The sequence below is a fragment of the Berghia stephanieae genome, chromosome 5 (assembly GCF_034508935.2).
Source record: "Berghia stephanieae isolate SIO BIC M18660-M18661 chromosome 5, UCSD_Bste_1.3, whole genome shotgun sequence".
Lineage (NCBI taxonomy): Eukaryota > Metazoa > Mollusca > Gastropoda > Nudibranchia > Aeolidiidae > Berghia > Berghia stephanieae.
In genome coordinates this window covers 29,736,605-29,749,104 of record NC_088364.1, presented here as the reverse complement: position 1 = coordinate 29,749,104, position 12,500 = coordinate 29,736,605, and the positions used below count along the sequence as shown (strand labels likewise).

Sequence of the window (12,500 nt, the reverse complement as noted above, 5' to 3'; positions counted from 1 at the left end):
CAAACAATGGGATCATAATTTGTAAAGCATCAGTAAGTTAATGAAGGCTACGATTCTACCCGGAGTGGCCCTGGGCACGTTACCTCTGCCCACCTCACGGCGTGCTGGTTTACGGCGATCGAGATTTATTTTTTCATTCAAGACAATTTTGGGAGGTCTCGGATTTGAGAGTGTTTGCTAAGATCGAGAGAATATGATAAATGGCAAACTGCAGTTTAACTCGATTGTTAAAAGTGATATCAAGTACTTATTTTACACTTGAATACGATGAGACTCAACTATGCGCCGAGCGGAGTTCGAACCCAGGACCTTCCGATCCGAAAGCCAGTGCCAACCGCAATACCACATACATTGATAATAGCAACACAGCAAACAATGATATATTTGAGTCCTAGACATATGTACTTCAACAGATAAATATTTCCTTTCTGTAGAAATCGAGTGTTTCACGCATTAGTGATATTGTCATTTTAAAATGCCTTTTCAAGGGTTTGAATTTAACATTTAACCCATTCCTTATTAAATATTGTAAATTGTACAACTACTATCCATCTTTAAAAAACAATTGAATACTCCCTGGATTCTAGCAAGCCGAATTCCAGCACGCTATGAAGTACTGCACGCTTTAGCTGGGTGACCGACTTTTACCTATAGATAGTTCGAAGATGACGTCACTCAGGTCTTTGTTATTATTTTTTGCCATCCGCGTTAATGAGTAATGCTCACTGAACTGTATTAACCCGACTATAAACGTTCAAGGTTACACATAGTTTTGTGTGTTGGTCCGTTATACTTCCGGATGGCAATGGTATGAGCTTCTTAGCAAAGCGCATACTATCTATAGTATAATAACACACTGGGATTCTGGCATTCTTTTGGCTTCTCCTAAGAGCGTGCTAGAATCAAGCGAGTATTGTATAATAACTTACTGAAGACTCCGTCAATCTCGTGAGAAGCAAGGAAGTCAACATATCCTCCTATAGCTCCAACATTGACATCTCTAAGGACAATGTATATTATGAAGTGATGTTGTTTATTTTTATGAACATGCAAGGGAGTTATCTGGACATATGTATGTATGTATATATATATATATATATATATATATATATATATATATATATATATATATATATATATATATATATATATAGCATAATAGTCTTCAAAAGTCGTGACGTCATCCCGCGCAGCAACGCATGGTAACGAACCGGCTGGCTCTAAACAATCGAGAAAAATGGCGTCACTAACTTTATTTCCATCTCCGCCCTTATGAAATACTTCTCCAATGAGCATAAAAGTGTCTCGCGAGGTGAAAATCATCATCAGTCAGGACATGTTTTGACTTTCACTTACTCAGATGGCATGATGTTCGCAAAGTTCAAGCCAGCACGAAGAATAAGGAGTATTCTGTGAAGGTATCTTATAAGTCATTTCGTCTTCTGACTCTCACTCTCAAAATCTCACATCCCCGTAAAACTACCGTTGGACAATAATCAGTTTACTTTGAGTTTAAGTTGATTTAGTATATCCAATGGAAAGATTTTACTGTTTACGTTCGATTTTAGTCAGAGAGAGAGAGAGAGAGAGAGAGAGAGAGAGAGTCATTGAATCATTGTGTTTTTATCTTATGGACCACGGACTTTGAGTCTTTGACTTTGAGGTCTTGCTTCGCTAATTTTCGTTGCTATTGACTATAGTCTACTACATACTATTTAGTATCGTATTGTAACCTTTATCATAATACTCATATGAGCATCACAATCACCAATCACGCTAGACATTTTATTATACTCCATGTGGTAGGCATAGGGGCAGCGTGGATCAGCGGTACGGTCTTTGCTTCGTACCCGAAAGGTACCGAGTTCGTTCACCCGCCGCTGCGCTGTGTGGCCTTGAACAAATCACCTCGCCCTAGCTCAATTTGCGGCGCTTCACCGCGGTTATTCCAGTCTTCCCTGGGAATAGACCCTAGAGACAAATTTCCTCTATGGGATGAATAAAGGGAATTTTATTTATTTATTTAGACCAGTGTTAGTCACGGTAAACTAAACTTCCTATCGGGTTAAGGTGTAATGTAAATGTTGCTGCTTGAAACTCGAAGAGATCAATAACATTGTGAAATTGAATGTGAACTTCAATTTAATATACGAAAACAGATGAAATGGACATTTCGGATTTCCCCTTTATCAACAAAGCAAGACGAATGAAAGAACCACTTAATTTTTTTTTAATTGAGCTTTTATATAGCGTAATATCCACTTAATGTGCTCAAAGTGCTTTACAAGGGGTCCCTGGCCAACAGCACCATTTAACATGTAAGACGGGACATGATGCCTGTTAGGCGATATTACAATTTTTTCGGACAGAGACAACGCTGTTAATGGTCAGGTACTCATTTGACACCTGAGTACGGTGAGAGATTGTGAGTAAAGAGCCTTCTCCAAGGACTCAACTATGCGCTGAGCGAGGCCCAAACCCAGGACCTTCTGATCTAAAAGCGAGTATCATACCACAAGACCACAACAGACGTTTTATTAGTTTGTTTGTTTTTTGCCTATTGAGCATGGTCGCAGCTCTAAATTTGAATCTTTTATTCTTTTACTTCCACAGATCTATCTTGATGATGCCTTGGGTTGATTCAGTCCAAAACTAATTTGTCATATTTTATTTAACAATTTTAATGACATTGAACATACATTGATACAACAATGCCATAATTTGTCATGTTTATCATGTAAAATCATGTATGGGTGACCTACAAAACCATTATTTTGAATGGAGATTTGATGATGATGAACAAAATATGTGTGTTGTACAAAATAAATGGCAAAGCTAACAAAATGCAGTCTCCTTAATAAGAGGAGACTGGAGATTGACAAGTGCTGCAACTAATTGAAAAATAAGATCAGATGTTTCTCTTAACATGGTTGGAATATATGAGAGGATGTTAACATTTTTCAGTCTTCCATTAGCCCTCTCAACATGAATTCTACATGAAGCAATTTCTTTTGTTAATAAAATCTCATTTTCAGTAAATTTATTATGTAAAAAGGGAGGGATATTTACAGTTACTCCTTGAGGTAAAATATCTTGAATCAGGAAACCTTTATCTGCTAAAATTAAATCTCCAGGGCTTAAAATTAAATGTTTTAGTAATCCACAATTTTGTACAATGACCTTATCCGAGGCAGACCCTGGATAAAGTTTAGAAACAAAATTTATAACACCATTTGGACTCACACCAACAAGAGCTTTAACAGAATTCATGGACCTATAAGAAGAATGATTTAACCGTTGTTTATCCATTTCTTTAGGAATAGCAATTTGGTCATCTGTACAATCAATGATCATTCTGCAATTTAGAAATCTTAAAAATGATGATGGAGCTGATAGTTTATTTTTATGTCTAGAAGGGCATATAACCTTCATAACATTTGCAAAGAGAAGCTTATGCCTTATGTAAAACATGAATAAAAGTTTGTATAATATTTGTTATAGTACTTTCACTAACGCTAAACAATTGTGAAATATGAAGGTAAGTATAGTTCTGTCTAAGTTTCATAAGTGTAATGAAAATTTTGTCTTTTAATGCAACTGTCTCTTCCTGAACTTCCCATCCACTATAATAAATAATGTTACCTCTAAAGCACTCAACTTATTGAACAATAATATTAAATATTTTAAAAGAATGTACACCTGTCTCCATTCGAAGAACTTTTTCTGTAAGGCTTGAAACAGTGTAAGTGCATTGAATCTAACTAAGTTGTTTTTTTAAGCTAGGTATTTCCTTATGTTTGTCTGTAATTTCTTGTTCTTGAATTAAATTTATTGTTCTATTTAAAATATCCTCACTTGTTCTACAATCTGTTTTTTTAAAGATGGAATCCTGTGATGATGGTGACGAGAGTTGAGATGATGATGAGGGAGAAGATAATGATGATGAGGATGATGATGAGGAGGAAAATAATGATGATGAGGAATCTGGTTTTTTTAAAGGTGGGACTTTGTGATGATGATGAAGAGAGTTGAGCTGATGATGATGATGATGATGATGATGATGATGATGATGATGATGGTGATGATGATGATGATGATGATGATGATGATGATGATGATGATGATCATGATGATGATGGTGGTGGTGATGTTGGTGCCAATTGAGATGGGGTGGGAATTCCTTGTGTCACTTTTCTTCTCTTTCTTTCTGGCTCTGATGGAAATAATTTATTTTTATTTCTGTCAAACAATTCAGGGAGGTTGGCTTTGTCACCATCTCTGAAGTGACAAGAACACACTCTTGATGATGATATTGGATCTTTTGTCCTTTCTCCTGAAAAGAAAAGATTAAAAAAAAAAAAACAATAATTCTGTTGGGCATATTGATATTATTTAATTTGATAAGTACTTTGTTTTAGACTATCTTGTTTGACACCAGCTCAATGCATGATAAATCACAGGTGTGCAAGAGACTAGGTTACTGGTGGGTCTCTCGCCTGTCTTTTATGAAATCGCACATTCAGCAAAATGTCGCCCTTCCTCATTACTTCTTTTGATGATTTTGACTAGGTATATAAAAATATGAATTCTTAAATTTACACATTTAAAATTGATCTTGGGGTTGAGTGGGGCAAGACTGGCGTTTTCTATTTATTTCAGTCAGTACTGTACTGGCCAGTGCGGTGATGAAAACGTTGGAGTGTCAACAATCGGGCATTGGTAAAGGAGAGAGGTCCCTGCCGCCATCTTGCTTTGTTCACACAGAGTTGCCACCTCGGCTGTCGGGGAGGGGAGGCATGGCAGAGAATCAGAGAAACTTTCCAAAAAAGAGGAAAGTGTGTGTGTGTGTGTGAGAGAGAGAGAGAGAGAGAGAGAGAGAGAGAGAGAGAGAGAAATATCTGCGTGAGGGGGGGGGGGAGGTTCCGTTATTTTATTTATTTATTTTCATTTTGCCATAAATGTATCGAGTTTAAAGTAAGATTTTAACAAATATTTTCTTCTCTTTCTTCTATTTTTATACTTTAAAAAAAATTATCACTTATATCAGTAGAACTGAACTCTCATTCAGTTTATAGTTTATCTATCAGCCTCAGCATCAAAACGTGCAGATTGAGATATCATTTTTGCTTCAACTTCAATAAAAACCTAGTTTGGAATGTATTTTTATTTATAATTTCGTGCAATTGTACACTTTGGTCATAAAATATAGGTCTACGTAAGCTAGAACTTGACCTAGATCTAGACTACGAACTCTATCAAGTGTTCGACGAGGCGTGCCTGCTTACCTGACTAAAGTGATCCACTTATTCCTCAGTTTTTTGTCTGCCTCTCCATTTGGAAATCTGTAAAACTTGCAGGAGTGACTCTCTGACTGGTGCAGACAATCTGGTACAAAACACTGGACCATATTTAAGATAAAAATTGTTTTTTGAGCGATATTCCAATTATTCCTTTCCCGGACCAAGCTAGGCGGACGTGACGTCAGACTGTGGAATCCTATTATTGTCAAAAGTAACCCTACATAAAACCCTATGTGAAAACTTTATGAGTAATATAATGAATGATTGTACTGTAGCAATGATGCTTGTGCTAATGTTCCTCCTCCTCTTCCCCTTTATTCTTCTTCTTCTTCTTCTTCTTCTTCTTCTTCTTCTTCTTCTTCTTCTTCTTCTTCTTCTTCTTCTTCTTCTCTCTCCCCCTTCTCATTCTCTCATACTCTCTCTTTTCTCACTCTACTCTCCATTCACTCTAAACTCTTCTATTCTACTACTGCTCTCTACTATACTCTCGTACTACTCTACTACTCCTACTACTACTGCTACAACAACTAACTCTACTGTACTACTACATACAACATACTACTACTACTACTACTACTATACTACTACTACTACTACTTTACTACTCTACACACTAATACTACTACTACTACTACTACTACTACTACTACTACTACTACTACTACTACTACTATACTACTACTACTACTTACTACTTACTACTACTACTATACTACTACTACTACTACTACTACTAACTACTATACTACTATCTACTACTACTATTACTATACTACTACTACTACTACTACTACTACTACTACTACTACTATTACTACTACTTTATACTACTACTACTACTACTATACTACTATACTACTACTATTACTACTACTATACTACTATACTACTACTAAATTACTATACTCTACTTACTAACTACTACTACTACTACTACTACTACTACTACTACTATTACTACTACTTATACTACTATAACTACTACTAATATTACTATTACTTCTACTATTACTACTACTACTACTACTACTACTACTACTACTACTACTACTACTACTACTACTACTACTACTACTACTACTACTACTACTACTACTACTACTACAACTATTACTACTACTGCCACCAGTGCTTCTCCCAATACTATTTCAAATATAACTACTAATACTACTAATGCCACTATCAGTCTTACCAGTTATCAAATCTATTATCAAACAACATTCATTACGATATCATGATACTACTAACTTCTGACCCGCCGTGTTCTGAAAACTCGTATTTAAAACCTTGGCCAGAAAACTCGTCCTTCAATAAATATCTATATTTAATATATATATATATATATATATATATATATATATATATATATATATATATATATATATATATATATATATATATATATATAATTATTATTTAAAATATTTACCACAATGTTTGAGACAGTCTACATTAATGTTTCAGGCTTAATTTGCCATCGTCAGGACTGAGTTGTTTTGTTGACTGTTGTTGTTTCTTGAAGTGGTTCCGGTTTAAAGTTGCTTAACAAGAATTTACGCCGATGGGGACACTTTCCGTACATCTCACTTTTCATGTTGAGTGTGGCTTCATGAGAGTGTTTGATTATAGTATATTTCTCTTCCAGGCATAAGCTACATTGTTTTGATGTTGGTGTGTATCCTGTTGCTTTAGATAAAATTTTCCATGAAATGTTGTGGTCTAGTTTGTTGTCTTTTAATTTCCAATTTGGAAAAACAACTCAGTCCTGACGATGGCAAATTAAGCCTGAAACATTAATGTAGACTGTCTCAAACATTGTGGTAAATATTTTAAATAATAATAATTCGCTCCATTACTGCATGTCGAGCACTTTTCGTACCATATTTGTATCAAACACGATTCAATATATATATATATATATATATATATATATATATATATATATATATATATATATATATATTTAAATGACCCTCACCTTGGCAAAATCTCTCAAAAATTGGGACTTCGCGAGGTTTTGCCAAGATGAGGGTCATTTTACTGTCCCCGCAGTTTTTCGCGGCCGCAAATTTCACCCGTAACCGCAAAAAGCCGCAAATTTCTATTGGCCGCAAAAAGTGGCAATTTTCGCCGTTTTTAGGATAAATTGACGATTTCTTTGTTTAAAGAAATAAGAGCTATAAAAAAATTGTGAAAAGAGGGCGACTTTCAATGCTAGCATCCAAAATTGGCACAAAATAACGGATAAAAATGTCTTTTTTTAAAATTTATTTACTTACTATTGCTATTATTATTATTATTATTATAATATTATTTCAAACCATTCAAAATGTAAATAAATTCATGTTGACATGTTGTGACATCAATATTCTACAAAATGTCCTATTTGTGTTAATTTTTTTACCGTACATGTTGTTTTAATTGTTTAATTTTTGTAAAACTAGTGCCAAATTTTTGGCAAATTTTGCTATTTTGATGGCAAATTTTACCATTTTTTATGGCAAATTTTGGCGTTTGAAATGGCAAAAACCCGCGGGGACAGATTTTAATCGATCGTTATTGGACGGACAAGTTTTCTGGCTATTTTTGTTCTCTTCAAATTACGTGTTTTCCAGAGTACGGCAGTTAACTGGTTAAAAGAAAATAGAATTGATTACCCATTTGGTAACATGGCTGTGGCTGGAGCGGCTATAGCCCCTTCAACACAGAACGATTCAATGGCCTGAGGAAATAATAACAATAATATTAATGAAACCGCAATTCAATCATTTAATGAAAGATACAAACCTACAAACATTAATGCATGTAAAATCTCAGCTCTAATTCATAATAAACACAAATACAAAAATACACAATTACACCTTACACAATCCAAACATTACTATCTATAATAATAATTGAGATGGCAATTTTGATTTTTATCTCTTCCAATTCATAAATAGTAGATAGGGGGAATCAAATCCAAACAAACTCTTGAATTGTGCAAATTAGGGTTGAAAGCATGAAAATTACATAATATGTTGTAGAATATTTAAAATCCTGTATATTCGTTTGTTTTGTTTTGTTTTTTGTTCGTTTTCTGTTTATTTTTGTTGTATTTAATTTGTTTTTTTTTGTTTTTGGGACGCCAATTTTGTTTTAGCAATGGCATAGTTTTGAATAATGCTTATTAGTGATTTATAAATCTCCTTAGTTTCACAGGTCTCTGTCACTATGATTGAAAAATTATATTGACATTTAACCATTCTAAGGCATTGTTCTAATATTCACATTGGGGCATAATTTGTCATTTTAACAAAGACAGTCAGAAGGTAGGGAAAATCCATCTGATCCAAAATCACAATATTTTTTTCAGATGTGCGGCTATGTCGTCTTCTGGTAAGACACTCGCTTTCGGATCGGAAGGTCCTGGGTCGAGCCTCGCTCGGCGCATAGTTGAGTCCTTGGAAAAGGCTCTCTACTCACATTCTCTCACCGTTCTCATGTGTAAAATGAGTACCTGGTCGTTAACAGCGTTGTATCTGTCAGAAAAAAAATTGTAATATCGCCAAATAGGCGTCATGTCTCGTTCTACATGTTACGTGCTGTTGTTGGTCAGGGACCCCTTGTAAAGTGTTTTGAGCACATTTGGTGGATAGTGCGCTATATGAAATCTCACGTTTTGGGGAATTTTTTTGTTTGTTTGTATTTTTTGTTTTTTGTTTTTTTGTTGGGTTTTTTTTTCCAAGATATATATCGAAGCAATTTATCTCTATAGAGTTGGAAGGGGGGGGGGGGTGTAATTTTGACCAATATGGTCGCAATAATAATATGCGATACAAGTAGTAGATTGCAAGAGGACCTAAACTAGGTCTGAGGCTGGGGAAATTGCGATTCGACTTTCCGCATTCCGATAGTGAACTTTAAAATCGTGGGTTTTCTTAATATAAAGCAGGGCTATCTTTATCTAACACGCTTTATTGAGACCTAACAGACTGTGGGGCTCTTTTAAGGAGTTCTATAACGGCTACTCCATTATCAGCAGACGCAAATAGTTGTACAGCTCTAAGAGCATGGTGTTTACTTAAGGAGACTCCGAGTAAATACACTGTTAAAATGAAAACCTGATTAAATTATATAATAAATCTAGTAAGTATTATCTTATTTTCTGTCGGGTAGACTTATATACATAGAAAAACACATGTTGTAAACTGGTTATACTCGTATCATGTTTTTACCATGGATAAATGGAATACATTTTCAAATGGGAAAAAAATAGGGAACAAACAAACACGTATTTAAAATTTTGGCCAGAAAACTCTTCCTTCAATTATCGATCGATTAAAATGACCCTCATCTTGTCAAAAACTCTCAAACCTGGGACATTGCCAAAGGAAGTCCTAGTTTTAAGAGTTTTCGTCAAGATGAGGGTCATTAATCGATCGATATTTGAGGGACACGTTTTCTGGACATAATGGCTAGCCACGTGTATTTTTTTTTCAACGCATGGCAGATGTAGTCCACATATATATATATATATATATATATATATATATATATATATATATATATATATATAGAGAGAGAGAGAGAGAGAGAGAGAGAGAGAGAGAGAGAGAAGACTTCCTACCTGACTCATGGTGCCCCTGGGTTATAATAATGTATCAAGTCTAGGTAAGATCTGATCATAAACATGAATAGGACGAGGACAAGGAAGTTGTGGTGAAACCACAAAGTTGTTATCAGTTGTCACGCATAACACATGTACGCATGGTAATACACTCACACAATAACATACACACACCATCATAGTTCACACAAATGGACAAGTCCAATCCACTTCTTATTGTAACTACTGTGTGAAGTTACCTCTTACTTATAGACACTTCACCTATGTTGTAACAATGGCTTGTAGTGTCATACGATTAATTATGTTCGGCTTGCGTGCCGAATCGATGGAATAAACTAATTGAGATATATGCAATGTCATCATATTCGATTATGTTGTACTAATAAAATATGTACCATAAAGAACCAGTGACCAACCAATGCCAGTGGTGTATAGGTTGCTATCATTATCATCATTATCATCATCATCATCAACATCATCATTATTATTATCATCATCAACATCATCTTCGCCATCATCCACTTCATTGTCGTCTATGTCATCATCGTCATTATCACATCATCATCGTCATCATCATCATTGTCATAATCATCATCGTTTATTGTGATTTTATTATCCTGTTTTCGCATTCGTCTAATATAGAACGCGTATGTTTGTAGGAAGGTTATAATATATAATAAATCGAGTAAAATAAGTTAAATTTTGCCCAATGTGACAATATTTTGGGAGCCCCTATCACTCTGTTAATAGAGAACTCATTTCACACACAAAGGGAACCGTCTGTCGTTGACTCTGTCAGTTCAACAGGTTACTTTCCAGTGACGTTCCTTAGCTGTATCAGTAATGTTCTCCGTTGTCTTCCTTTTTAACATTTACCTTGGATTTTTCCGCTCACCACCACCCACCACAAACTCACACCACATTTCGAATGATTCCACGTTTTTTCTCAGTTCTTGGCTCATGGTCTGGCTCTCACATCAGTGATCACACATTACTATTCAACACACACGCACACACACACACACACACACACACACATATATATATATATATATTTATATATATATATATTATAATCATATATATATATATATATATATATATATTTAGATATACGAGAAAAGAAGACAGAGAGAGAGAGAGAGAGAGAGAGAGAGAGAGAGAGAGAGGGGGGGGGGGAGCATTGGTGTGTACACTAAGGAAGATTTTTCAAAGAAATGCCATTGTGTTTATAAAATGTTTATAATTCAATTCATTTTTTTCTATTTAGTTTATACTTCCCTGTATAGATCGCTTGAATGGTAAATTAAATCTATCTAAGTGGCTTTTCATAGAAAGCCAATTTTCGCAGGGAGTCAAGTCAGTATAAAATTTTAATTCGAGAAATATCATTCATTAGACTTTTCTTACTGTTTAATGGTTCTGTATAAGAAACTATAATCATACCCCAGTGGCGGTTCTAGCCTATTTACAGTGGTGGGGCAAAGATGATTAGGTCATATATATATATATATATATATATATATATATATATATATATATATATATATATATATATATATATATACATATATATATAATTTTTTTTTTAATGTATCTTTTTATTTTTTTAAAAGTTATTTATTTATTTATTTATTTTTTAATTATTTTTTTTAATTATTATTTTTTTTCACCTTTAATAAATAATATTTCAACCACAAATAATCACATTCATAATGAAATGACAATACCAGTAGATTTTAATTATTCCAAACGTAATCAAAAATGAATCACGAAAGAGAATACAACTAAAAAATAAAGCGACGAGACATAATGCGACAATACCTTGACAATACAAATCCATTTCGTTCACTCGAAAAATTAAAGATTTGCTTTAATCCCTCAACGGTGAGATTAATATTTCGGTTACATTACTGGTTTTCAGTAGTATGTGGTAACCTTAAAGTTTTAATCGAGAAGCAACAACAGAGATATGACTCGAGTTTCATTCAGAGCTCAAATTGCATTTCACTGCTGTCTTGATGATTAGAATGATTGTGCCGGTGGTGGTAGTGGTTGGAATAGTGGTAGCGGTGGTGGTGGTGGTGGAGGAGGATGTAATTATGGTAGTGGTTTTGGTGGTGCTGTTGGTTAGAATGATATTTGTGGAGACGATGACTGAAATTTTATGATGATGTTGATATTGTTTTTATTGCTATTGTAGTACTTGTTGTTAATATTGTTGTTGTTGTTGTTAATGATGAAGATGATGATGATGATGATGATGATGATGATGATGATGATGATGATGATGATGATGATGATGATGATGATGATGATAATGATGATGATAATGATGATTATGAAGACAACGACGATGTCGTCGACAATGATGGTTACCATACGATATTACAATATTACAAAGCTTATTCAATCTTAGGCTTTCGACAATAAACCATACAATTTGATGACCACATACATGAAAGTGGAAAAAAATGGTAAATGGAACCAAACAATAAACTGATACCATTAATAACCACAAAAAATACAACAATAGTAATACCACCAATACGTACAATAATAATAATAATAATAATAATAATAATAATAAT

General features: G+C 34.2%; 1 protein-coding gene across 1 annotated transcript in view; it reads right to left on the bottom strand.

Annotated features, from left to right (window-relative positions):
- LOC144974124 (N-acetylneuraminate lyase-like) overlaps nt 1-9,987 on the bottom strand; it is a 25,095-nt gene extending 15,108 nt beyond the window's left edge. Inside the window, exons 1-3 of the mRNA XM_078917022.1 lie at nt 9,910-9,987; nt 7,958-8,022; nt 930-1,000 (exon numbers count right to left, since the gene is read on the bottom strand). Of these exons, the coding sequence (XP_078773148.1) occupies nt 930-1,000; nt 7,958-8,022; nt 9,910-9,918 (145 nt within the window). The 5' untranslated portion in view covers nt 9,919-9,987. The remainder of the gene's footprint in view (nt 1-929; nt 1,001-7,957; nt 8,023-9,909) is intronic.
- Nucleotides 9,988-12,500: the final 2,513 nt, after the last annotated feature.